Genomic DNA, 27,100 nt, shown 5'->3' with positions numbered 1-27,100 from the left:
AGCACATGGGGCTCCTAATCCCCAGGTGAACACTTGCATGAAAAGGAGTATTTTCTTTAACTGAATTCCAATGAATATCAATATCCTACGTGTTATTTCTCTCCTTTATACGATGAAATGTGGGGGTTGCAATTTTTAAGTAAAGATGGAACTTCCATCTGGCAGCAGTGCTAGGAGAAATTTGCTCAACAGTGGTTCCTTGCGCTTTGTTGCTTCCCGAAATCTCACATTCCCCATAACGTTTCTACTAGATGCTGTTTGGGGTTGCAGTATCTGTAGCTTTAGCTGACAAAAAGATTAAGAGGAGGAGAAATGTGTCACATACATAGCCTTTCACATCTATTGTGTCTGCAGGACCGACCAGGCTCACGTCCTACTGAGCGAGAGGCGCAAGCTGGGCTCCTTCCAGGGGCTTGCTTCAGGGCCCTGTCACGCTCACCGCTGAGGACCTGGCCCCCCTGACCAGCGTCGCCATTAGGCGCGCTGAGCGGCCCCGCTGAGCAGGCACAGGGGGTCGGAGGACCCTTCTCTTCTCGGGGTCACTCGCAACTCGCGGCCCTCCACCGCCGTCGCCTCATGGAGCGGTCCAAGGCCGCACAAAGGATCGCGGCTGGGGACAGCGAGGGCCTCGCTTCAGCTGCCGCCACGCGCACCCCAGCGGCCGTTACAGCCGCCCTGAGGCGACGGGGCGCGCGCGCCCCCCCCTGCGCGGCAACTACAACTCCCAGCCTGCCCCGCGACGCGCAGCCGAGGCGCTCTCGACTACATATCCCGGCACCCCGCGGGGCCGCCTCGCTCCCGCGAGGCCCGGGAGCTCCCGGCGCCGCTCTCGCGAGAGCGGCGGGTCCGGAAGCTCCACGTCGGCGGGTCGGGGCCTGCCCGGGGCGCAGCGACACCTCAGCCGTCGGCGCTGCCGCGGGGCGACGCGGGGCCATGGTGAGTCCGGGGGCCGCTCCGCGAGGGGGGCCCGCTGCCCGGGGAGCGCGGCGGGGCGGGGGTCCGACGCCGGGGGCCCGGCCCGGAGCGGGCGGCGGCCCGCGCGGGGAGGGCTGGGGGGCTGCCCCGGTGGGTGCCGCCGCCGTTAGTGACCGGCGGCGGCGGGGCTGGCCGAGCGCCTTGCGCGCAAGCCACCGGCGCGGGAGGCTTGAACAACCAGTCCTGAGCCGTTTGTACGTGGCCTCGGTGAGGTAGCCCAGCCTGGCGCCGCGCGGCCGCTGCTCTGGCCGGCTCCCCCCGCGCCTCCGGAAAAACGGCGCGGTTGGACGTGAGCTGGAGAGCGAGAGCCCTGGCAGGGGCGAGGGCCTGAGCAGCCGCCCCGCCAGGACGGGGCAGGAGCCGGGCCTGGGCGTCGCTGGGCCCTTCTGCGCACCGCCAGCCCTGCCTGAGGGAGTTGGGCTTGGCTCTGGGCAGGACGAGCCGGGGACGGCTGTGCAGGGTCTTCTTGCCCTGTTTGACCCGGGCTTCCCTGTTCCCGTGCTACCTGAAGAAGTTGCAGCGTTATTCTGTGATTTAAGCTAAATAACTTAGTGAGAAGAAAGCACTTGAGAGTCCCTTAGCATCGCTATGCTTGAAGTCGCAGAGCAGATCCCCTGGGCTGCGTTACCAGCGTGGTATTCGTCAGACAGACCTAACAGTTGTCGGAGTGCTCTGAGTATGTGTTGCAGCTAACCGCTTAACCAGCCGTAGTCTGGTCCTTAGTGGCAGTAGATAAGAGCAGTTCCAAGGATAAGCACAGAATCACGTGCAATTATCTCGCCTACTTTTCTAGTATTTGTGGCAGGAGAAATAAACCACAAGTTCATTCTCTGCCGTCAGATATCATGTACGTAAGTTACAGGTACTACAACGATAGCTAGGTATCTTTTTCTCCTTGCGGTGTCTAACATATGTAACTGCAGGTTTCATTAATTCCATTCTGCTACTAAACACATGCAGCGTTCTTTGATCAGCTATTACCCATTAAGTTCTCTGAGATAAAATGTCAGCAGCATTAAGTGAGCTCAACAGTCTTTGAGTGTCTAAACGAGTCTATAATGCTTCAAATATTTTAGGAAAACACTTTGCTATACTTCATACCTTTTAAATACTCTGGCTTGACATTGCCAGTGATGAAAGTGGAAGGTCAGAGCCTTCTTTATAAGGGGAAGACTTAAACTTTTCCCTCCCCCCAGTTTTTACAACATAGTGTTCCATTCTAAAACTTAATGTTGGAATTGTGAACGGAAATAAATTTAAAATGGGCAAATGTTGTTGTGTTCCGTTGTGATAACTGGCTTTTCTACCTGTTTTTTCAGGTGAAGTAGCAGGAAGATTCCTCTTCTATCACTTGTGTTAGAAGCAAATTCTCTTTGCTTTGCTTCAGTAGTTCAGGGACACCAGGAAGATGTGCAGTGCATTTTTATTTTTTTTCACTGGAGATACTTTTTACAGTATGAAAAAATTGAGTTTCACAAGAGTAAATTAAATGGACCCATTGCCATTGGTGGGGATGTGACATTTCTAGAAACCCCTACAAAAACAAATAAGCAGATGGATAGGAAAGAGTAGTAGCCTTCTGTCTGCCTGAAAAGCAGGATCAACTCTTTTTATTTTAAGGTTTAACTTCAGCTTTCCTTCTTCCATCATATTTCTATGCCAGTTTTATGTTGAATAACTTGGTATTCTCAATTCTTTTCCTCTCTAGCCTCTCCGACTTGATATAAAACGGAAACTAACAGCTCGGTCTGACCGGGTGAAGAGTGTGGACTTGCATCCCACAGAGCCATGGATGTTGGCTAGCCTTTACAATGGCAGTGTCTGTGTTTGGAACCACGAGACACAGGTGATGATTTTGGTTTTCCTTTATTATGAGATCTGCATAACTGATGGATGTATAAATTCTGTTTTTCAATACTAGGTACACAAGACGAATCTTAAATCAATGCCACTAATTGACTGTACTCTCCTCTGTCTTGTTACAAAAGTCACTATAATAATAGACAAGGAATATCTGTAGCTGTGACTTTAATGATGCTTCATTTTCTAAAAATTTATTTTTGAAAAATAATCTCCTTTGTGGATTCCTTGTGAACTAATGCCTTTCCTTCTGAAAGATGAGATGCCTCTCTCTTGTACCTGCCATCTATATTTGTGAAGGTTTTAGGAACTGTTAGACCTCTACCTTGTCTATCAAGTATAGTTGAAATTGGGCAGCAGCTCCAAAAATATTTGGTGGTGGGGTTGGGTTAAGAATGAAGGGAGAACATAAAGGTGATATTAAAAGAACAGAACAGGCAAGTATCTCCCTTCTTGGACAGGTATGTTCCTTTTAAAAAGTGTGTGTGTAGTGTTGTAGGATTCTTGGAGAGTTGCCAAAGGCAACATGCTGGACTATGTTAAGAAAAGATAAAGAGCTGATTTCAAAACTGGTATTTTCTCCAGTGCTATAAACTTACTATTTTTATTTTTAGACTCTGGTGAAGACTTTTGAAGTGTGCGACCTGCCAGTGAGAGCTGCCAAATTCGTGGCAAGAAAGAACTGGGTTGTTACAGGAGCTGTAAGCTATCGTCGTCTTGTGATTTCCATATGCAGTAGTACTTTCTCTAATTTGTTTTCATGCAATTTCTTTGTACATCGCATAATAATACGATTTGATATGAATTTGTAGAAGATAAAGGAATATTTCGCTACAGTTTGCCAGAAATATTCTCCTTTAAGTAAGCTTAGAAACTTAAACTTTTCATTTCGAAGGAGAGCAACCTAATACGGTGGCAAATTCTGCACGTAGTGCAAGGTAGATCTAGATTCAACTTTTACTGTCAACTGGAACACACTCAACACAATTTTGGCTAAATATTAGTAGTGCTACTTTAACTAAGATGAAACTATTGACTATCCTAGGTAAGATGACTTAAGTTACTTTCTACTTTTGTTCTTGGTTATATTAAAAATGAATTTTTTAGAGTCTTACTCGCCACTAGAAAAACACTGTGGTTTTATTCAATTAGTCTACTTTGAGAGGAGTAGTTTTATTCTAATCTTGGTAACATTTTTCTTGATGGAATGAATGTTTTGTGTCTAAATTGAGGTAATGCCTAACATTTTTTGTCTCAATTTTTTTTTCTAGTCTTCTGCCTTATACACAGAGTAAAAAATTTCTTGTTGTTTCATTGTCTTATGCTGCCGTGAGCCAGTTAACTTCAAGTGCACATAAGTTAGCACTGTTTCCTAAGAAGTACAACGCTGTCTCTTTGGCAGCACAAGAGTTCAAACAGCTGCATGGGAACTGGATTAATAATTGATGAAAGTTAGTCTCCATTTTTATTTTTATCAACTTAATTTCACCTGGATCAGTTTCTTGATCTGATTCAGTGTGTAGCTGTATTTGTCCTAGCTCTCCCAAGGGAGGCTGCAATGCAGTAGCAAGAAATGGTAAGGAAAGGGCAAGACAGCTGCTTTCAGCAGCACGGCCAAGTCATAGTGACTATGAAAATGTGACATTAGTCGTTGCTTATTCTGTGTGTTCCATGTTCATTATGCTGATAGGCTGGTCTCAGAAGAACATACTTGTCCTTTTCTGCCATTCTGAAGAGTGTTTTCTGTAGGTGTTGCTGCTTAAACAGGCACGTGCATGAAAGAGGAAAAGACAGAGTGGAAAAGTAAATGCTTTGGATAAAACAGTAGCGTAGAGTTTATCACTAAGTTTCATGTACTCTGATGGCCTTGTAAGTCATGGTCACTTCTGAAAGCTTTATCTGATGTTTTATTCCTTGTCAGAGTGTTCTTCAAAAATGTCTTTTAAAAAGGTTTGGGAATACTGCTTTTAATAATACTGTATCTGAAATAAAAATATCCCCCCCCCCCCGCCCCAAATCTCAATTTTAAAAAATAAAGTTGAAATCACCTTTCCACTTGACTTAGAGCTAGAACTCCTTTCCTCCTGGCCCCACAACGTTAACGTCATTGTAAATTTTATGTTGGAGAATGTTGCTTTTCATTTTCATATAAAGCATTAATAATTTTAAAAGCATTTTTGCATTTTCCTTAATTTTAAAGCAAAAGACTTTTAAATACATCTTTTTAAAATGAAATTTTAGTTGAAGCTTTTTCCATTTCATAAATGCCTTGGAATAGGACTGGGTAATTTACAGACTTCGGAATCAAAGTGTAATTTGTATCATTAGCGATGTACAGAAGATACGTTTTCTTAAACATTTTGTTGTTAGAGGCTCTTCAGCAGTGGAATGTTTTTTCTAGCTACCCTGCATTGAATATAAGGTGTATTATACAGAGAGTCCTATTTTAATGATGGCTTTTCTTCCCTTTCACAGGATGACATGCAAATTAGAGTTTTTAATTATAACACCTTGGAAAGAGTTCACATGTTTGAAGCACATTCAGATTACATCCGTTGTATTGCTGTGCATCCCACACAGCCTTTCATACTGACAAGCAGCGGTAAGAGTTCTTTGGTATATATTTATATTTATTAACCAGCTATTTTTAAGCTTCTGTTTTCTGTCAAGTGAGGGATTGCATGTTTTTTCCTTTTTCTGCTGAAACAGGAATCCTTGAGCAAGTAGCCAACGTGACAGTTGTCATTTCATGTTATTTCTTTGCCAGATGCATTCATGTTTTTTTTTAATGGAATAGCAACTGTCTATAAATAGCTATTACAATTTAAAATATAATAGCTTATGTTCTTGTCAGAGAAGACCAAAGAACCTTGTTGCTTAATATCTGCCAGAGGAAAGGTTCATGTATGTGCTAATTAGCTGTTATTTGAGAGTTTACCACATTAAAGTTCTGTTTTTTAAAAAAATTACATAATGGTTTGGAGTATGTTCTCAGCTGGGAATCTGACTTGAAGCAACAGATAACTTCAATCTTTTTTCCCAAAATACTACTGAGCTCCCTGTTATTTGAGGTGATCTGTGTTATTCAGCATTAGAAGATCACAGTATCCCAACAGATCTTGCCCAAGAACATCTACATTGTGCTACTCAGTCCTTTTCATTCTTGGAAACCTTACTAATGCAGTCAGAGCTCTGTGAGAATGCAGAGCGCCTTGCGAGTTGGAAACACATATTTCTGTGTTTTGCTGTTGAAGCTAACACACTTGCACTTGAAATAAAGGTACTAGGAAGCCAGCTTGGTTGTCTCTGCTTCCTATTTCTTAGCGCTCATCAGAGGAGGTGCTGCAGAAGAAAGCATGGGTCCAGTTCCTTAATATCTGCCCAGTATTTAAAGATTAATAATTCAATACCTTAATATCATTCTTAATCTCCCTTTTTAAGACAGATGTATTTCTTTCTTAGTTTATCACCATTTTACTGGATAATCTTTTTGAGAATCTTGTACTCCCTGTGGTCCTTCTGCAAGCAAGGACCTGTAATCTTACATATGAAAAATACATTGAGTATTAGCAGTGCCTCCTTTCAAGGGGGAAGGGATGAGTGAGCCTTTAACTGGAAGTTATTAAGGATTATGTAGTTTAAGAAGGTAGGTATCAGAATATATTAAACTAACTGAAGCTTGGGTTTGTTGGGTTTTTTGTTTTGTTTCTTTTTTCAGATGACATGCTCATTAAACTCTGGGACTGGGATAAAAAATGGTCTTGTTCTCAGGTGTTTGAAGGACACACCCATTACGTCATGCAGATTGTCATAAACCCAAAAGACAATAATCAGTTTGCCAGTGCCTCTTTGGATAGGACAATCAAGGTAGAGAAACTGTATTTTGGGGTTTTTTTAGTCATTAAGTAATTGTCAGACAGAGTACACAAACCAATAATACTGTATGGACAATGGGTCAGAATTCTTAAAAGCAGGTGCAATAACAGAATTTTTATTGAACAAAGACCTGAATGTTGGTCGAGTTACTATGTACCTACTAAGTAATTCAGTAAATTTACAAGATTACTTGTCACCTCTAATCATTGAAATGTGGTTCTCTAAGCTTAAAGTGTTGCATTTCCATTTGGATTACACAGAAATATTGGGGAGGGGTAATGGTTATACTGTCAATGAGTAATTTGGGAGAATTGAAACTATATATATATATATATAGTGGGTAAAGCCTTTAACTGTGTGTATTTAAAAAAAAAAACCAGTAAAGGCATTTCTCCCGTTATTTTCATATCCTTGGCTGTCTATCTATTGAATTGTTTCCAAAGGTGTCTTCAGCCTTCTCTTGGTAGACCCTGATGAGTCTCATTTGCTGTGAAACTATTACTAAACATCTGGGAATATAGATTTACAGCCATCTGAGCAATGAGACTTCCTCACATTCCCTATAAATTATCAGTATATTGGCTGTAAAAAGCCAGTTTTTATTTCATAGATCCTCAGATGTTGAGATTAGGTGCGTATAAATGTTGATTTGATGTGATAATCATGGGAAAATAGCCGTATATCTATAACTTGACTTGATTTGTTTTGAGTTCTCATTTAGCATGAGATTTCTCATTCGTTTAATGTAACTGGAAAAAATAAAATTCAGGGGACAGTTGGGTGCAAGCCGTGTATGCACAAATAGTTGATTGCTTTTTCTAGGTCTATTAGTTAATTTCATAAACAGGTACTACTTCTTACAAATGGTGTCTTACACGGTTTCATATCCTTTAAAAAAAAAAAAGGTTGAGAGAAACCAATTCCATTGTTTTGAGGTGTGAGCACAGCGTGTGCAACTCGCCATGTTATCTCTGTTTATTTGGGGAGGAGGATTGGTAGTTTGATAAGCAGTTGTTCAGGTTCTTCACCTAAGAAAACAACAGTGCCTCTGGAATTGTAAAGTACATCTGAATACCAACTCTGTTTGGCAAGGTTGACCTGGATGCAAAAGATCGATACGTACATGTGGTTGGGTTTTTTGTTGGTTTTTTTTTCTGGGAAGGTGTGGCAGCTTGGCTCTTCTTCACCCAACTTTACTTTGGAAGGCCATGAGAAAGGAGTAAACTGCATTGACTACTACAGTGGAGGAGACAAGCCGTATCTCATTTCAGGTGCAGATGACCGGTTGGTTAAGATCTGGGACTACCAGGTATGTGTTCAACTCTTATAAATTTTTGTGCAGACTGCCATAGCAAAACCATTAGTGAAGAAATAGAAAAAGAGGGAAAGGACTTGAATACACCAACAGATTTACCTCATTTTTCCTTGGAAAAAAGGAAGTGGGGGGGAAATATTTCATGACACGTTTTTCATTTTTAAAAAAGAAAAAAAAGATTTGTTAACCCTTGAGAGAACCTGCTGTGAATTTAAATAACCTCAAAGTTAATTTGTAGAATTAAATTTAACATAAGGTTTCTACTATTAGCATTAGGTTTTTTCTTGTAATATAATCCCTGCCTTTTGGACTTCTTTTTTTGTGGATTAAGGTGCTCCTCTTCTATGTTCAAATGTAAATATTGTTCATGTATCAACTGTTTCCATCCTTTCACTTCTCATTAATTTTTTTCCTTTTTTCTTTATCCCCTTCCCTCGCTCCTTTTTCATCCCACGCACATTTACACAGACACATGCGTGCATGCACACAGACACGTGTGCTTCTGCTTGACAGTTCGCAGGGGTCATGAGGTGACTTGTTCAAATGCTCTACAGGAAAGAGATTGAATCCAGGGATTCAGTTCTGTTGCTGGAACCTAGAGCTCATACGTTCTTCCTGTGTACAAGTGTATGAATGGCCAGAAGGGCAAGACAAAATTCATTAGATAGCACTTCCTGGTTGTTAAAGCATATTGCCCTAGCGTAAATCCAAGCTCAGAAGTTAAAGCTAGTGCTGTTAATTAAGTGTGCGCTGCAGTAATGACTGTTACATAACAGTGCCCGACACTTTGCCACCATGTACAGTTGTGTACATCAGTTACGTAGCCTAATCTTAGCTGCTCAAGCAGGGCAGACTTTTCTTTCACAATGAACATTCTTAGCAAAGACAATATTAGATCTGTCTTCACCTGTAATTAGATTCAGGTAGATGTTTTGCTCTGATTTTTTTTTTTCCAGTGAACTCAGATTTCTATCTTGCTTTAATCTGTTGTGCTATGTAGCTCTGAGAAAGCATATCTTCTAGGCAGAAACCCATCTGAAAATAGAGGAAAACAACTATGTCAAGAGAAATAAATATTTTCTTCTGGGGAGGAGAAATCAACTCAATACAATAATAGTTTTTAATACGTCTAATGCTGTTTGAGCATCTTGGAAATAAATGTTACTGGAAGAAATCTAGAGAAATGTTTTCAGATAAATTTTGGATTTGGGGGGAGATTTTTTTAAGAAAGGAAGGTAAAAAATGTACCAATGTGTTTATTATCTGTACCTGTACTTCAAACTTTTTGGGTTTTTTTTCAGAACAAAACCTGTGTACAAACACTGGAAGGACATGCTCAAAATGTGTCATGTGTCAGCTTCCATCCTGAATTGCCTATCATTATCACAGGCTCAGAAGACGGTAATTTTGTGTTTTCTGATATATAAAAGACAGGGGAAGAACTTATGGGAGAACTCTTCTTGTGGTGTGGCTACACACCTCCTGCCCTCGCACTGAGAGAAGAGATAAAAGGCATGTATTTATTTCTTTTTCCTCTAGGAACTGTGCGCATTTGGCATTCAAGCACTTACCGCCTGGAAAGTACCCTCAACTACGGTATGGAGAGAGTGTGGTGTGTGGCCAGTTTAAGAGGATCCAATAATGTGGCTTTGGGATATGACGAAGGCAGCATTATTGTGAAGGTACAGTTAATGGTTTGAAATGAGAAATGGTGATTCATCACTGTCCTGTGTACAGAGCAACTGATTTCTGATTCTGTGATAATACATAAAATACTGAAAATTCGGCTTTTTAATTGGCATTTTTAGACAGAGCCAGGTTATTTCACTAGGTATGTTCAGCTGAAAAGAAAATCAAGAATGTATTTTCTCCATCTGCTAAATTCTTACACTACATTTCCTAGCTTGGTCGTGAAGAACCTGCCATGTCCATGGATGCAAATGGAAAAATTATTTGGGCTAAACATTCAGAAGTTCAACAGGCTAACTTGAAAGCTATGGGAGATGCTGAAATCAAAGATGGAGAAAGATTGCCGCTGGCTGTAAAGGATATGGGGAGCTGTGAAATCTATCCTCAGACAATTCAGCACAACCCTAATGGACGGTAATGGATTTTAGAACCAAATACTTAAACATTTCTGATTTCTCCTTTTTTTTTTAATATTAGAAAACTTTTTGAATGAAAAAGAGTTGCATGTGTGCTGGTGGCTGAGAGCCTATGGAGAACAGGTGTATCGGAGCCAGGCACTGTAAAATCAGAGTAATAGATGGGCTTCACCTGTAAGAGCTGCTTAAACAGACAGGTTGGACATTCTAGGTAGGGGAAGAAGTACACAAACAAAATATATAAGGTAATAGCAGCAAGCCACATTCTTGTATCACTTCTCTTGAATTGTTGTTTTGTTAACAGATAAGCTAAATTAAAAGAAAAGGTAAAGGGATACAAGGTACAGGAGCCGCTCAGCAGAGACCAGAAGGAAGAGGGAATAGCAAGTAGCTAGCAACATGATGCAGAGGAGGGAAATCCAGTTCTGTGACATTTTTAGAATATACAAAGCTCTCTTATTCTGTCTGCATTTGCAGTGATTATATTGGGCTAGGGGCCTTTAACTTTTCAGATGATTTGTCTACTTGATCGTGCCTATTGAACTGAACACAGATGCCTGAGAAATGTGTCTTTCTCCTGCTCTAGGTTTGTAGTAGTGTGTGGTGATGGTGAATACATCATCTACACAGCTATGGCTTTGAGAAACAAGAGCTTTGGTTCTGCACAGGAGTTCGTATGGGCACATGATTCTTCGGAGTAAGTGTTGCAGGCTTTTTTCCTTTGTATTAAACCTGCTGCTGCTAGTTTTCAGGCTGTACAAATTGTAAACTGGCCTGAAGAGTAAAACCTGTGTAGATAATGAACTTTCAATAATTGTCCTGCTTTAAAATATTCCATTTGTAGCACTCTGCTAATTTTTGAAGATAAATGAAATGCAGTTGTATTGTAGCAGCTTACAATTTTAGTAATTTGCTACTTTGGAAGCTGAATAATTTTTACTTTCTTTACAATGCAATCTCTATTTAGATATGCAATCAGGGAGAGCAACAGTGTTGTAAAGATATTTAAAAATTTCAAAGAGAAGAAGTCATTCAAACCTGATTTTGGAGCAGAAGGTAAGTATTTACTTTTAAAACAGGTATGTTGGCGCATTTTTTGCACAATGTGGATTTCTTCCACCTTTATTTTCTTTCAGGCATCTACGGTGGCTTCCTGTTGGGTGTCAGATCTGTTAATGGTTTGGCATTCTATGATTGGGAAAACACAGAATTGATTCGCAGAATTGAAATTCAGCCCAAACACGTAAGTTTCTAGATGGGACTGAAGATACGTACCTCTCTGTGTCTACTGATTTTATTTTTTTTACCAGACTACTGATTTTCTTGAATGAAGCCAAGCTGTCAATCATAAAGTACTAACGTCTTAAGTTTATCTCAATCTTATAGCAGAAGGGGAAAAAAAATCCCTGTATGTGTTGGTTTCTCAGGTACTAAAGCTTCTGTTAGAGTTCGTATGTTTTAACCTTAATTTATACATCCTCCTTTCTTAACCTGGGGTCTCTAAAACAGTGCCATTATTGATTCTGATGATACAGATTTTCTGGTCTGACTCGGGTGAGCTTGTCTGCATTGCTACGGAAGAGTCATTCTTCATTCTGAAATACCTATCAGAAAAAGTTGCAGCAGCCCAAGAAACACATGAAGGTGTTACTGAAGATGGAATTGAAGATGCTTTTGAGGTACCTCCTATTTAAAAGAATTGAATAGGATTAGAGATCATTGAAGCAAATCTTCCCAGAGTAGAGCAAATTTAGTCCTTAACATAGCCCTATTAAATTTTAGTTTCCAGAACACTGGCATGCAGTATACGCAGTATATATCCACCTGAGGAACGCTGTTAATCATTTTATTTGGGTTCCCTGGGGAGAGCCATCCCTGTTGGAATCCCAGCATGACAGACATTGATGCCTACGTTTCTCTTCAGGGATCTGTTTACTATTCTCACAGAGTTATAGAGGTTATTTTTAAAGCACACACTCAGGCAGTATGTTTACATTGCTTAAACTTTTTCTGCAATTTTCAAGTTTTGAAATGTTACTGGAATTTGAGAACAAGTAGAAACCTCATGCTGTGAAATGTCAGAAAGACGACTTCCCTTGTGAAACTTTTCTTTGATTATCTTTCTTAACACTTAGTTTGGTGTTTGTTTCCTGGATTTGTAATTGGTTTCGTTAAGTATTAAGGTAGAGATTTCATACGTTTACAGCATTTTTGTAAAACTAAAAACATTATTTAAGTGCTTCCAATCTGTATCTAAACTTTTTTGCAACTTGCCCATCTGTTTACTTAAGTATAGAATATTAAGTTTAATCTGAAAATGCGATAGTCCTAACTGCTATCTAAAAGTACCTTTTCACATATCTAATTAATTAAAATCAAACTTGATTTGCAGGTTCTTGGTGAGATTCAGGAGATTGTGAAAACAGGCTTGTGGGTAGGCGACTGCTTCATTTACACCAGTTCTGTGAACAGACTCAACTACTATGTTGGAGGAGAAATTGTCACTATTGCCCATTTAGACAGGTAAGTTGCTGCACCGGGTTGTAAGCAAGTGTTAAGGGTTCCTTCAACGAAGTTAGGACAAGGTGAACCTTGTCACCTGTTTGCCGTGCATTACTACTTTTTCTTGCATAGCATGCTAATGTATGTTCTGAGGCAGTAATGTAATCTTGGAGGGAATGAAGAGTGTTATGTGAAAGTGCATATACAGTAAAAGTAGAATTTTCCATGTGAGTATTCTTGCTACTGTAAGAAATATTGGACTTTTTTATAGACTGTTTGGTAGTGGATCTATTCAAGATGAATATTCTTTGTTTTGTTTCAGGACAATGTATCTTTTGGGGTATATCCCTAAGGACAACCGACTTTATTTGGGTGATAAAGAGCTAAACATTGTTAGCTACTCTTTGCTCGTCTCAGTGCTTGAATATCAAACTGCTGTAATGAGAAGAGATTTCAGTATGGCTGATAAAGTTCTTCCCACGATTCCAAAAGAACAGAGAACCAGAGTTGCACATTTTCTTGAAAAACAGGCAAGAAAACTACCTTTTAGTTCTCAAAAACTTAATAAATCAGTTTATTCACATTTCTAATTGAATTTGCTAAGCAAAACCAGATCATCTTAGCTGTAAGCATAAACTCTTGTTAATCATCCATATTTATTTGAGAATACTGTAACCCTCTGTTTTGAGGGCTTTCGTTAGAACATCTAGGATGCTGTTTGACCTGACAGATCAGTCTTACTTTCAGATTTTTATTTTAGGGCTTCAAACAACAAGCTCTTGCAGTATCTACAGATCCAGAGCATCGTTTTGAACTTGCTCTTCAACTTGGAGAATTAAAAATAGCTTATCAGCTTGCAGTGGAAGCAGAGGTAAACATATAAAACTTTTGGTGATTCATACTAATTCTGAGTATTAGCGTGAATCTTAAGAGGCCCTGTAAGAAAAGACAATGGTATGTGAGGATGCAGTACAGCTCCCTGAACGCTATATAAATGCCTCCAACTTCCTCAATGAAGCTCTTCTGCCTGTAATTCAAAGGAATCTAAGCCGTGTGACGGGGACAGAAAAATGTTGTCTGCTCAGAAAGCTACAGGAACTCCTGCAGCATACAAAACTTGAACCAAGAATCAAGCCTTAATCTCCAGTATTGAACAGTGAGAGGAGGAATGGCAGGACTGAAGCCTCTGGGCCTTTGTTCCAGCCTTGGCAAACTTAGACTGATGCACTAGGAAGACTGACAGGCAGTGATCTGTCCCATAGACATTATTCAAAGAATTGATCTCTTGCAGTTCCTCTTGTAAAATAATGAAGTTAGTGATAAGGAATGTTAACTTAGTTACAGGCACAGATGTCTCTTATATTCTAAAGGTTAATTTGGGAGCTTTCTTTAAGAGATTGTTACTGTTTAACTTTCCAGTTATTTCTACCTCCTCCTCCACATTAATGAAAACCCGTTTATTTTATGTAACAGTGTAGCTGTGTAATGATCTGCATATAACACTCAGTGTCATGCTGTGAAGCTGCAGTAATAGTATCTGGACGGGAAGACAAGTCTAGTGATGGGACACAGTGCCTTCACAAGTAAACTTACATTTTCGCATTGAATGCTCTGAAGAATCTTTAAATGCTGTTCAAAAATGTGAGGGTTATTTTTTGGGTTTTTTCTTTCCCTCCCTCTCCCCTTTTTGTACCATTAGTCAGAACAGAAATGGAAGCAACTTGCTGAGCTTGCCATTAGTAAATGCCAGTTTGGCTTAGCCCAGGAGTGTCTCCACCATGCACAAGACTACGGAGGACTGCTGCTCCTGGCTACAGCTTCAGGAAACGCTAACATGGTGAATAAGTTAGCTGAAGGAGCAGAAAAAGATGGCAAGAACAATGTTGCATTTATGAGCTACTTCCTGCAGGGAAAGTAAGTAGCAAGCATGAGACTCAGATTGTTCTGCTCTGCTTTCCGAAATGCAAAGAACCTCAGGTTCTTCAAGCGCTTAACTACAGCTAACTTAAAACTTCTGGAGAAAGATTGTGGCATGCGCGCTTTCAGAAAAGCTGATTCTATTTTATGATGGCTGCTACTTTTAAAATCCGAAATGAAAGCACTTTAATGTAATAGAATAAACAGCTAATCTAATACAAAAGTTTCTTTTATTAAGCTTACTGGTTAAAATCACATTTTAAAATCTTTTAGGCTTGATTCATGTTTGGAACTCCTGATTAAAACCGGGCGTCTCCCAGAAGCTGCTTTTCTTGCACGGACATACTTGCCAAGCCAAGTTTCAAGGTAACTTCAAAGCATATGCAGAGCGTGAATAGTGTTGTCAAAATTAGCTGTATATAACAAATACGGTTTGCATCTCCAGGGTTGTTAAACTGTGGCGGGAAAATCTCTCTAAAGTCAATCAAAAAGCTGCTGAGTCCCTTGCTGATCCTACAGAATATGAAAATCTTTTCCCTGGATTAAAGGAAGCTTTTGTTGCTGAAGAATATGTTAAACAAAGTCTTGCTGACTTGCGGCCAGCCAGGGAATACCCCCTTGTCACTGTAAGTAAGAAGTGGGAGCTCTTATTGTCTTCAGAAGAAAAACATTTGGTGCTGTCTAAATTCAGCTTTAAGCACATCAGTGCAGCCATTTAAACATTCTGTGAACATGTGTTTTGGTGTTTCTTTTGGTTTTTTGTTTTCTTTTTTTTTTTACGTTTAGCCAAATGAAGAAAGAAACTTACTTGAAGAAGCAAAAGGCTTTGAGCCTTCTGGAGTAATGGCACCTCAGGTCAGTGTTACTACTAAATGATGAACTCTGAGAAAGAGGCAATTTTGCTATTGTACGGTAACATCTACCCTGGAGAATATTTCACCAATAATGGACAAATTATTGCTCTTACTGGTTTGACTGTAAGCACTGCAGCTGAGTTCGATGTTCTTTTGCCTCAGACTCTTCTTAAGCTACTTCTGTAACTACTAATGACTTCTTGACTGTGAAATTATTTCTTTTGTGTGGTTCCTTATCTTGGGTCATCTTTTGTTAGTGTGAGTAATTGTAGAGTCTTACCATTTAATTCATCCTGCAGAAAAACAATTGCAATTGCACATACAAACTCTGCATCAACTGCTGCTAGTTTTCTAAAAGCTCAGTAGTTGGAACCTGGAAACTCTTGCATATTACAGCAATTAAAAATGCTTTATATTCGTTGCTAGTGTGCATGGTTATGAAATAAGACTATTCCATAACTAACTGACTAGGAATCCTGCTCAATTACTTGAAAATATGTTCTAATCAATATCTGAAGTAACTCAAACTGTGGTTTTTTTTTTTACCACCTCAGTTTTCCAAGTATTATGCAGAAAACACGTGGCTTATATTTAAGGTATAAGCATACAGATTGAAATGAACACTTAAAATGCTTTTCAGAGCTTAAACAGAAGACGCCAACTTGTAATTCTTGCTCATGTCAAATACATGTTACATTTGATCGTGAAAATCAGAATGTGAGAGTTTCTTGAAGACAATGTTGGCACAGCTCTTTGAGGCTATAAACTTCTAAAAGAACTGCAGTGGGAACTGAGGGAGAAACAGAAAGTCACAACTCTCCATTCTGTCTCTGTATTTTTTCCTTGTAGGAGATGCACTGCAAAACTTAATTTGAGAGTTCAGAGGAGTTAGCCTACTTACAAGCAGCTTTAGTGACTATTTGCTTCTTGTGTATCAAAGCAAGTAGCATTAAAGCAAAACCAAACTTGTGTGCACATTTGTTAAAGAAGATACAGAAATAGCATTGCAAAAGTTATCTAAAACAAATTAGAACTAGCATTAGAAGCTGAAAACAAGACCGCTAATGTTAGAAGTGTATCTTTGCATTTGGTTAATGACTGCATAGAAGTCCTTAAACAACAGTTGTCTTGTTCAGTTGAGGCTGAATATGGGAAGTTTGGTAGGAGATAATTATTTCAATTAACCATATTCAGATTAATTTTTAGTACCACTGCTTCAGTAATGGTACTAACTGATTAATTATCTTAATATAAAACTCGTGCAGCAGCAGAGGGAATGGCAAGTGTTAAGCCATTATAGGGTATGGAACACAAAGCCCAGCAACAGTACTAAGATTTACCGCCTTTGCTAAAACTGCTGTGACAATCTCAAGTAACCTAGTCTCTTCCCTGCTGAGGCCCTTGAAAATCACCTACTTTCTAACAGCACTTCAGTATTTGGAATTAACTGATACTTTCTGAAGGTTGTTTTCATTGTATCAGTTCCATCATCAACTGCTTTACATAAACTGGGTGGGGAAACAGTGGTTTCTAGCAGAGTGAGGACTAGAATGCTTACTGGCTGTGAAGATGTGGCTCAAGAATTACTGAGAGAACCACTGGGAGAGGGGGATTATAGTTCTGCTGTTGTTTACTTGCTTTTGTTGAAGGAATTTAAATTCAAAAGAACTCAAGGAATCTCTTTTTCATTAGAAGGCGGCTGAAGAACCAGTTCCCTCTCCTAAACAAGAAGTGATGAAGACAGTTTTGCAGAATTCTGATCTACTTCCAACAAGAGATCAGAAGGTACTGAAGGGAAGTACAAACACTAAATTCATTCTACGTTAAAGACTTCAACTAGTAATTTGTTTAAACCAAGCTACTGGAAAACGTCACTTTCTATATCAATAGACAGCTTAGGACCAGTACAGCGTATGGATCCCTTCCTGTTGTATGCAGAAACTGTACACGGTAATACAGACCAGTTCCTACAGCCTTGTGGATTTACAAGGAGCGAAGGGTGAAGTCCAAACTCAGTTGGTCAGAACATGGTAAAAAGTTGCAACTCTGAGAGACGCTTTCTTACCGAGAAGGCAGCTTCTCTCTACAGCTTATTTTAACACTTATATTCCACCTGACTGCCTCAGCTTGTTTTGCAGAACGTGCAAATATGTCATACAGAATCATACATCATATAAGCTGGCTAACATGTAACGGTATTAGTATCCCCTTAATCTAGTCTCTTCTTTTCCTAGACGCTGCTGGACTTGGAAGATGACCTGGATAACTTGGATCTGGAGGATATTGATACCACCGATATCAATCTGGATGAAGAGATCTTAGATGAGTGAACGTACTTTTTAGATGACCAAATCAATTACTCCAAACACAGGAATGAAGTTCTGTGGACTATGTGCTCCAAGTTAATTTGATTTTTATACTGCAAGTGGACCATGTACATGTAGAAAGAAGGGTAGACCCAGCAACTGTACAAGAAGAATCTGCTTCCACTATGTTGAATTTCAAGATGCAAGACCCGCTCCAGTGCATACTAAAAAATGTCTTCATTTATCAAGCAATTCAATAAACCCTTTTAAACATTCTATTCCTCAGTTCTCCATTTACTAGTAATATTCTAATATTCTTAACCCAGCTTCAGTAGTGTGTATTGCAAATATTTGAAACAGGAGCATAGTAGCCAAGCATTAGCATTTTAACCTGACTTTTCTTAGCATATACACTATATATATATATACGGTTACTTTTCCGCTGTGCTATTTAGCTTGTATCTGTTAACAATCAGTAGCTCAGTTACTCTTCCAGACAACACTTTTAGATCTTTTAGCTAACAGAACAGTAATATGTCTTAAGGGACAGATGTGGTGTTACACACACTTTCCTAAATGAAGCTGTCCAGACCCTACACTTCAGGAAGTAAAATGAATTCTGGGGAATTCTTCAGATTCAAGATGCAACAGTAAAGGAATTAAACTCAGGGTATATTGTCACCTCAAAACAAAAGTCATGATGACTACTGTAAGTTCATTTTACAGAACTTCTGAAAATAACAAGCTGCTGTAGTGATTCTTACATATTTTAGCGAAAAATTTTCTAGAACAGTCAGTTGTTTCAAGTATTTATTGTGGAATCCTGTACAGAGAATGTTTATAAACAGACTTAAAACTTAAGAACTTATTTCATGAAGCTGTAGAAGTAGCCATTGCTTCCTCATAAGCCTGGAGGGCCAGTTGTATATAGCCTTCTTTCTGCGATTCAGTTTTCACAAATACCTGCAAACATGGCAGGAGAGATATTAATATACAATTAAGAGCATAGTTTCATAATGAGATTTCATCATGCCAGTGGTAAATCAGCCAGCTACAACTGAAATCCTGGTGCAGCTATATATAGTTTAAAAAAAAACAACCAACCAAACAACCTGGCATGCACAACAGTTCTAGTTAAATACCTGCTTCTTAAGGTAAGGAGAAATTTAGACTACTAAATAGGCTTTGGCTGTTTAAAAGCTTTGTCTTCTGTAGTTAAGTAGCCTTAAAGTAGAAAAGCATACCTTGATCAGATCAACTCCTTGAAGTTTCCTTTCTTTAGCTTCTTTTGCTGATTGACATTCAGGATGAAGCATATGATACAGTGTAATTAAACTTGTAGCATCATCCAGCCTAAACAAATAAAGGCCCATTTGTAGCAATTACTTTCTCTTAATACTTAAGAGTATTTAGAGAAAGTGTACTTTGTGGTGTACTTCACCCACCACAGGCTTTAATAAACTTCTGCTTTCACCGAGTATACAGTCATTAGAATATACAGCTAAACGGGCATCCCATCATCTACTGCAACGGCAACCTGTTCCTGAGAAGGAAGACCAGAAGCACGCAAACACGAGGTGCACCAGGTAAGGTACATTAAGTTATCCACGCTGCAGTTAAGCTTGATGTACTGTTCAGCAGTAATAAAGCTGAAATCTCTCTGTAAAATACAATTAATTACCCAATAACAAGTATTTAGCCGAACAACCATGCCAAAGAGAAACTTTCTGACACTGATTGCAGTAACTAGCATGTTTTACAGAAGTAGTATTAGATATCTTGTGATGCCTAGCCGTCAGCGGAATTTAAAACCGAAACAGGGGTTTTACGTAAACGTAAGCATAAGCCAAAAGTAGGTGGGTGGCAGGTACAGATGCTCCAAACTCTGCTAATTTAAATTGTCCCGATATTTGAATTTTCCCTTTAACAACGTGATTCCAAAACTGGAACTTCCCTGTATTTCTTCATATCCTCAGCTTTAAAAGTAAGAAGGATCTGACCACCTGTTGAAAGTTTCTAACTTCCAACAGCAGGAAATGAATGCCACCATCACTGCAACTTGGAGTTGTAGTTGTAAAAGTTTCTCCTAGCTCTAGTGACATTTTGAACAATTAAATATTGTTTGCTTCAAGGAGTTTTGAGTAAGTTTAGCAGCATATCTTACAGAGATTCATCCATTTAAAATGAAAGTGTATCTATCTGTTCCTAAGCTACTTAGGAATTGCTCTAAAACCCAAAGTGTGTCCATCTTAAAAGCCAAAACGGAGCTCAGTAGTATGAAATTGTTAGGCTTTAAGATCAACACTGCCCAGAGCTGGAATTGTACTGACAAGTACATGGGAAACAAAAATAAAACCAGAGCCAACAGGCTCATTTCTACAGAAGCCTTGTTTAATACCCTACAATTTCATGGACTGTAGTTGGTGCTTCCATATAGCTAAAAGTTACAGCTAGCCTAAAATTTCATGCAAATGAAAACTTATACATCTTACAGAAATGCTGTTTTTATTTTCAATGGTACTTGTTTTCTATTTGTTTAGATAAGCAGAATTAATAAGTGACAAACAGCACTTACAAGTCTCTGTGGATCATATCTGTTAGTAAGCCATCCGTTTTCTTTCTGTTTACTAGATACCATACCATTCCTCCAAAGTGTCTTGTTGAACGGAGCAGATCGTATTTGGCATGTTTCTCAATGTCATCATATGTCCGATGATGGACCTATACACAGAAAAGGCTTCAGTTTCATCAGCGTAACTGGAGCCTGATGACAGTTTCTCCCCTCTACCTCTCACTTAGAGTTCTTAATCTATTTTCAGACCTCCCGAAAGTGCCAGAGTAAGCCACAGGCTGAACCATGCTACCTTCAAGCTTTATACATGTTATAATTCAGGGTAACACTGGGATAGCCCAGTTCTTAGTACTTAGGCATAGACATCTTTATGTTAAGAGAAAGCTAAATGCTAGCTACGTACTGAAAATGTGGGCAGAGAGGGACATAACCTCTGAACCTTTATTTCACTGCTGTCAAGTTGTAATCCATTCTTTAAGGAGAAAAATGCTTGAGCAAAGAGGTGAAAATTTTACTTTGAAGAAAAGGTACTTGAAAAAATTGCCTAACAGAAGTTACGTTCTCAGTGGTTTGAGAAATTCTTACAGCATAAAGAGAAGTAAACACTTTAAAGGCAAGTGTAGACTAACATATTCACCAGCAACTACAGTTACTAAATTTAAGTGTTTCAGCCAGATGTATATTTTTGTACCTGGTCTTTGTCAAAAATAATACTTTGTGTACAGTGCTCTCAGGTGCACTCCATCAGTTATCTACCTGGTCCTTTCAAATCCTAACATAGTAGTTAGCATGACTTCAGTAGCACAACTCTGGTTGTGGCCACTTATGGGCGTTATCATCAGTTCTGGTTTGATAGCAAAAATACCTATATAAAGACTATTTTTATGCATCTGTAGTTCTTCCTCTACTGTCGAAAATCACTTAAACAGAATCCTGCTTTACTTTTCCGCAAAAAAAAAAGAACGAAACTCATGACAAGGATAACAAGTAATCTTTATGGGAGGAAAAAAGGAACACATGAACACCACCTTTTGTCCCCAGATAATACTTATGTTTACAAAACAAACCCTGAAGTTCTTCACTAATACTGTTTTTTTAACTAGAAAAATGAACAGCGAACTCACTCTGATATAGTCAGGTGAATCTGGCTCAAACTGAGCAACGCACATGTTAAGGATATCCTCATGACGGTCTTGCTGGAACACAGTCTAAAACAACAGTTCAAATTCAGGAATAGATTCTGCATCACACCATTCCAACGCTCCAAAATCGAAACAGCAGCCACAACATTTCTGTTCTGGGCAACGCTTACAGCAAGTATCCCCTTCATCACAAGACAAAATGGATAAAAGTGCAGTAACTAACTGCCTTGATGACACTAATACAATGTTTCTTGGTTTTTGTTTCTGAAACACCAGTTCACATTTTCAGATTAAGTATACGACTTCATCAATGCGTAACAATTAAATGTGGATTTCTAGTACGACAGAATATTTACACCTACCCAGGATTTACCTGGCCCTAACCCAGAACTTTATAATAAGTATTTTAACTACATTACAATGATAAGCAATTGTTCAAAACAGAATTCAAGCAGCTTAAAATGTACAAGCAGAATGGCTTATTCAGAGCTACTCTGTCCAAATAGTACAGTCTGATTATCAGAGCACAATTAAGTAAAAACGGTCAGTTTTCAAAACCAGGAAGATCTTACCACGAGGTGTTCGTCCTTGAATACCACTGGGGGAATAACTCTGCGCCCTTCTTTTGGGAAGAATATCTGTATCATTCTGTCTCGTTCTTCCCAGGTTGCTTTGCGTAATATACCATTTGGTTCTCTAACTACGATGAAACGTTCCTGAAAAGAAGGTAAAAAAAGAGCATTATCTCCCAAAGTCTTCTCCCTTTGTAGCCAGAACCATTGTAAAAAAGATTCTTATTTGGCAAAATCCTTCTATACCTAAACTCACACTAATACTACCAGTTTCTAATTGATTGTTGCCATGTGCTAGATTCATCATTTCTCCCTCGGTACCTGCTAATTAAGTGCTACGTTTGCACCTTAATTTTACTGTATGACATAACTCTGCGTGCACCTACACTAAAAGCTACAGCTTTGTGAAGTTTTGACAGACAACATAACTAATACCCAGAGAAAGGAGTTAGTGTTGCTGCTGGCCTGATTTTATGCATTTAGTAACACATACTAAATCAAGAATGTAAGTGTCTTGTACTTTCTTAACTTTGTTTCAGAGGCAGGTGCTAGAATCAAGTAAGGGCAAGTGCAAAACAAAAAATACAACAAATAAAACCATATACTCGGATCTGTTCACAAGCATATTTGATTTAGGGCGGCAGACAGGAAAGTCTGTTGGGACAAGGAAGTTTTCAGTACATTGAAGCAGAAGAATATATAGCAGGTTCCTGGAGAGAGCTCTCAGATGGAAGACTTGGCAATTCATTTCACAGGATCATCACTATATGCACAGACACTTCTTAGAATCATAACTATTTGTTAAGAATTTTTTCAGCCTCTTTCTACTGGTACTTAAGACAATCTAGATGTTTCATTATACAAAGAAATCTTTATCCCTATACTCCACAATTCTGTTTGACAACTGTTTCTTCACAGCTTTCCCATGAATTCATTTACCATTTACTCAGCTTTCCACCAGACCTTTGCAACTGTGAAGTAGCTCCATCTTTTGGTCTATGTGCAGTACTAAGTAACCCAATTCTGCAGAAAGCTTCTAGGAAGTACGGAAGAACTCAGCACTGCCAGCATACACAAGCATCTGCTTTTAAAATAATTAACTAACTATCCCACAGCTTCCCCCCTCCACACCGGCTTTTGAGCACTGGAATGTAATTTATCATTATCAGTTAGAAGCAAACATTTAGAAATATATGTCTTTGTATTGCCTTGTACCAGACTGAATTTACAACTCCTCAGCCTTTTCGCAAACTGCTATAACCACATTTTATTAAAACCTAAAGCTTATTTTGAAATTAAGAATGAAAACCTCTTAAATTAATACACTGTTACTTACACGATGTGGAATAGAGTAAGTTAAATCTGTAAACACATATTTTGTAGTTTCAGTTCCTTCAAGGAATTTGTCTTCTGCTAAGACATCATCAATTGGCTCTCGTTCATTCAAAACAGGAGGCATGATTAGTTTTTCTTTAGCTTCCTCAATGGCTTTTCTTGTGGCCTTAGGGGACAAAAAAAGAAAACGTAGTTTAATGTTACAGTTAAAAAAATCATTCTATTGGAAAGCTGACATACAATTTTGGGACCAATATTTTCATTTAGAGAGAAATTTTTAAGATCTTTTTTTCTTCTTCTGCAGCCGAGAAGAAGTGAGAGACTAATTCAATCTCCACATAGATGTAGTGTACACCACTACTGTAACTTGGGGAAATTGCTGGAGGAAGTTCCAAAACCAAAATCTACATATACTGCTGCAAGCACCAAGTTTATTTCGGGTATTTTTCCCCAGTAAATTTCCCTCAAAGCATAAACCACAATCAACAGTTTATATACAGCTGTGATTGTGGTTACGGAAGAACTGGCTTAAGTCAGGTCCCTTCGTCACCCTGGACCATGGTCAGACAACAGGAAAAAAAAGTAGTCAAAGGATTCCCAGGGCTCTAATTTAACTATCAGGTAAAGACATTTAACACAGGAAATGTAAGAAAAGGGGATAATAAAGAGAACCTGTCACTCAAGTAAAAAGCATCCAATTTCCTTCCGTATTCCACAAAAATCGAGAAAAATTGGATAAATAAAACTATTTGGAGTGAAGAAACACTGATTTCCACTAATTCAGGAAATGACCTGAAAGAAAGGAAAGAAACCGCAATGTTTTCAACAGCAGCATTAAAGGAAGCAGAAATACGGACTGCTACAGACGCTTTGCCAAAAAAAAAAACCAAACATTTCAAAAGGACGCAGAGCAGCCCACCTCTTCCAGCTGCGCTTCCGTCATCAGCTTGTACTTGGGCGGTTTAAGCTCCGTCTTCACCGGCCTGAAGACCTTCTGCAGGTCGAGCCCCGTCATTCTGCGGAGCAGCGTCTGCACCGCTTCGTCCCCGAAGGCAGGCCTGGCGGCTTCTCCTTCTGCGGGAGGGTCCCGCACGCCGTTAACCCGGCTGGCGGGGAAGCCGCTGCCTGCGCCGGGCGGGGGGAGGACGGGGGGGGAGAGGAGGCGGCCGCGGTCACGCCACCCCCTCCCCTCACGCCAAGGCCCCGCGGTCAGCCCCCCACGCCTCCTCCCGCCCTCGCCGGCCTCCTCCCCCCCCCCCCCCCGGCACACCCACCCCGTCCCGCTTCTCTCCCCCTCGGCGCCGCTGGCGCCCGCGCGGGCGGCTGACCGGGCGCTTGCGGTCTGTGAGACGAGGCCGGGCGGGGGGCGACCCCCTCCGCGCCCCCTCTCACGTACCGTCCGCGGCCCCCGCGTCCTGCCCGAGCCCCCGCCGCGCGCGCCAGCCCCACAGCGCTCGCGCCACGCGCGACAGCCGCGCGGGCGCCGCCGCGGAGCCCAACGCCCCGAGCGCCGCCATCTTACGCACGCCCCTTCCCGCCCCGCCGACGACGCGCGCGCGCCGGATCGCGCCTCGAGGCACGCCGGGAAACGGAGTCTCCCTTCGCCTCGGCGGCCTGACAGAGCGGCGCCGCGGGGGCAGCGGCGGTCCTCCCGGCCTTTTCCCCGAGGGAAAAGGCAAGAAACCGCTCCCAGTGCGTTTGTGTTACTAAAACGCTGCTGAGGCGGAGGTGAGGGCCAGGTTAGGGTGGAAACCCGTTCTGCCCTTCCTGTCAGAGCAGGGACAACGCCGGCAGCGGGAGCAGGGCGGGAGGGGCGCGGCGGGAGCGGACGGCCGGCTCCCTCGGCCGGGAAGGGGACGGAGCAGGGCTCCAGGCTGGCAGGTTTCCTTAGTGGGGAGGCAAAGTAGTAGGAAAAAAGAGGAATTGAGGCCACCGTGCGCGCTGCCGCGGTTAAACCACTGGTTTTAAAGCGCTGCAGCTGCTCAGAGATTAGGAGAGGTGCGAGGCGGTAGGTGGGTGCGCTTTATCAGCAGCTGCCGGGTCTGGTGCTCCTCCGGTCGGCCGGCCGGCCGGCCGACAGCGCAGGCAGCTACCTGCCCTGGTTCTTGGGCACTCTGCCTGAGGGGGAGAAATACGGTGGTAATTTATACAAAATTAAAAACCTCATGTGGCTCTGCCTGCTAATTTGGCACTGGCATGGTGACTGAAAGGACAGTCTCATTGTCAGGTGGCGGATTTTCTGTCTGGCCCATAGTTTGGGGGAGCCCCGAAGGACACCACAAGTATTCGTGCCTGGAAGTACCACCCGAGGAGTACCTGTGCCTGTAGAGTGCACTGGCTTCCTCGGTCTGGTAAAAGCAGTCACTGCCATTGGTGGTGATGAGTTTAGTCTTCGCACGTTCAGGGAACTTTAACGTTTTTGTAAAGGAGGGAAAATAAATAACTGTATTCAAGCATAAAACCAAAATTAAATTTTATATCCAATAGATACAGCAGATCAGATCTAATGGCTGAGAAGAGGGGGTATGCAGTTGAAACGGGTATGTTATTTCATTAAAACAATAACTGACTTCTTATAACTGAGTCTGTTTCAAGGGGTTGAAAGTTTATTATTGCTTGAAGTTTATTTTCTCTAGCTGGTCTGTATCTTCTATTGTGAATTTCAGTCTTACAGACTGTGGTTAGGGGTGTGTGAAACAGAAAGAAAACCTATTATCAGCAGGCAAGTCTCTGTACAGGGGCCCTGAATGCTTTGAATTTTAAAATGTTCAAAGCCACACATTGATGCAAGCTGGCTGATGACTTCCCATCGAAACAAGGAAATATTTCATCTCCATGAGGGAAGATATGGAAACGCAAGTCATGCTTAAATTTTGTAGATTTCCAATTGTTTTAAGGTTTAGTGGGTTGTTCATTGCTTTGCCAAATCAAAGTCTAAATTACGTTACTTTTGAAAATGGAGATTGAAGTCTTGGAGAAAAGATGACTTTATAGCATATATTGGTTTTCATTAGAATAAAGTTAAGCATCAGCTGAAAAATATATTTGTTTCTAATAGTAGATCTTCATTGTACTGGGGAGTATTCCCATTTTCCTCAGCCTTATTCAATATCCAAACACATGTGCTGCATTGAATTTTATATTCAAGCTTTTCAATATCCTGGCCTTCGCATTGTCAGAAAAGTTGCAGGAGGGCATATTCTTCTCATATTTGTATTGGTACAATTAAGTTGAGATCACTGAGAATTGAAGAGTGCAAATGAACCCTTAATATTATTTTAATGTAATTTTGTGCATAATTTATTTAAATAATGCAAAGAAAATGAAAAATAATTTTAGAGGAAATGGAGAAGATGATGTTTTTCAATTCTTGCTTGGAAGATCTCTCGAGTGAGAGCTATACCCTACAAGGGAATTGGGAAGTTATTTGGCGACTTGCCTAAAAGCCACTTCAGACCTGTTCATGAATTTGGATGGCAAGCCAACGTCCGTTTTAATTCACAGAAGTGCTTAGAAAAACAACAGAATTTATTAGGCTGTATCCAGGAGAGGTTAAATTCACATTCATTCTATACTGGAGTAGTAACAGCTGCTGTGAGGATTAGCCTTTTGGCTGGTGGGATGAAAGGAAATATTAACTAACTATACTGTAGATGGAAGTATAGCAGGTTAACATAATTTATAAAATAATATCAATTTATATTGGATAGGTTGATTATATTTTATTTATGGTTTATATTTGTACTGAAGTAACAATTTTAAGTAGGAT

General features: G+C 40.4%; 2 protein-coding genes across 4 annotated transcripts; one reads left to right on the top strand and one right to left on the bottom strand.

Annotated features, from left to right (window-relative positions):
* The first annotated feature begins 861 nt into the window (after positions 1–861).
* On the top strand, positions 862–17,988 carry COPB2 (coat protein complex I subunit beta 2). 3 transcript variants are annotated; one of them, XM_076340839.1, is made up of 22 exons: positions 862–936; positions 2,684–2,821; positions 3,450–3,536; positions 5,311–5,437; positions 6,554–6,702; positions 7,874–8,020; positions 9,328–9,427; positions 9,566–9,708; positions 9,930–10,129; positions 10,718–10,828; positions 11,099–11,187; positions 11,268–11,374; positions 11,667–11,810; positions 12,524–12,654; positions 12,956–13,163; positions 13,394–13,504; positions 14,333–14,547; positions 14,824–14,916; positions 14,996–15,176; positions 15,337–15,405; positions 17,100–17,189; positions 17,639–17,988. In XM_076340839.1, exons 1-22 carry the CDS (start codon positions 934–936, stop codon positions 17,732–17,734), a joined length of 2,739 nt encoding a protein of 912 aa, XP_076196954.1. In that variant the 5' UTR covers positions 862–933; the 3' UTR covers positions 17,735–17,988. The 3 variants fall into 3 exon arrangements, with proteins under 3 accessions (XP_076196954.1, XP_076196953.1, XP_076196955.1); XM_076340838.1 differs by having other exon boundaries at positions 17,097–17,189; XM_076340840.1 differs by lacking the exon at positions 15,337–15,405 and having other exon boundaries at positions 17,097–17,189.
* Positions 17,989–18,506: 518 nt separating this feature from the next.
* Positions 18,507–24,848, bottom strand: MRPS22 (mitochondrial ribosomal protein S22). The gene is made up of 8 exons (XM_076340837.1): positions 24,728–24,848; positions 24,251–24,405; positions 23,333–23,497; positions 21,997–22,140; positions 21,407–21,490; positions 20,286–20,431; positions 18,955–19,063; positions 18,507–18,673 (listed from the first exon to the last, which is right to left on the bottom strand). Exons 1-8 carry the CDS (start codon positions 24,846–24,848, stop codon positions 18,581–18,583), a joined length of 1,017 nt encoding a protein of 338 aa, XP_076196952.1. The 3' UTR covers positions 18,507–18,580.
* Positions 24,849–27,100: the final 2,252 nt, after the last annotated feature.

This window comes from Aptenodytes patagonicus, chromosome 6 (genome assembly GCF_965638725.1).
Source record: "Aptenodytes patagonicus chromosome 6, bAptPat1.pri.cur, whole genome shotgun sequence".
NCBI lineage: Eukaryota > Metazoa > Chordata > Aves > Sphenisciformes > Spheniscidae > Aptenodytes > Aptenodytes patagonicus.
The sequence above is the reverse complement of the archived record's forward strand: the minus strand, read 5'-3'. Positions and strand labels throughout refer to the sequence as shown.

Bases quoted from the DNA above. Each gene is read 5' to 3' on its own strand.
- MRPS22 (XM_076340837.1), bottom strand. From the start codon at position 24,848: ATGGCGGCGCTCGGGGCGTTGGGCTCCGCGGCGGCGCCCGCGCGGCTG. The intron at 19,064-20,285 runs GTAAGTGCTGTT...TTATTTGTTTAG, and splicing joins GATATGATCCACAGAGACTT to GCTGGATGATGCTACAAGTT. The intron at 18,674-18,954 runs GTATGCTTTTCT...CCATGTTTGCAG, and splicing joins AAGGAGTTGATCTGATCAAG to GTATTTGTGAAAACTGAATC.
- COPB2 (XM_076340838.1), top strand. The intron at 6,703-7,873 runs GTAGAGAAACTG...TTTTCTGGGAAG, and splicing joins CTTTGGATAGGACAATCAAG to GTGTGGCAGCTTGGCTCTTC. The intron at 10,829-11,098 runs GTAAGTGTTGCA...ATCTCTATTTAG, and splicing joins TGGGCACATGATTCTTCGGA to ATATGCAATCAGGGAGAGCA.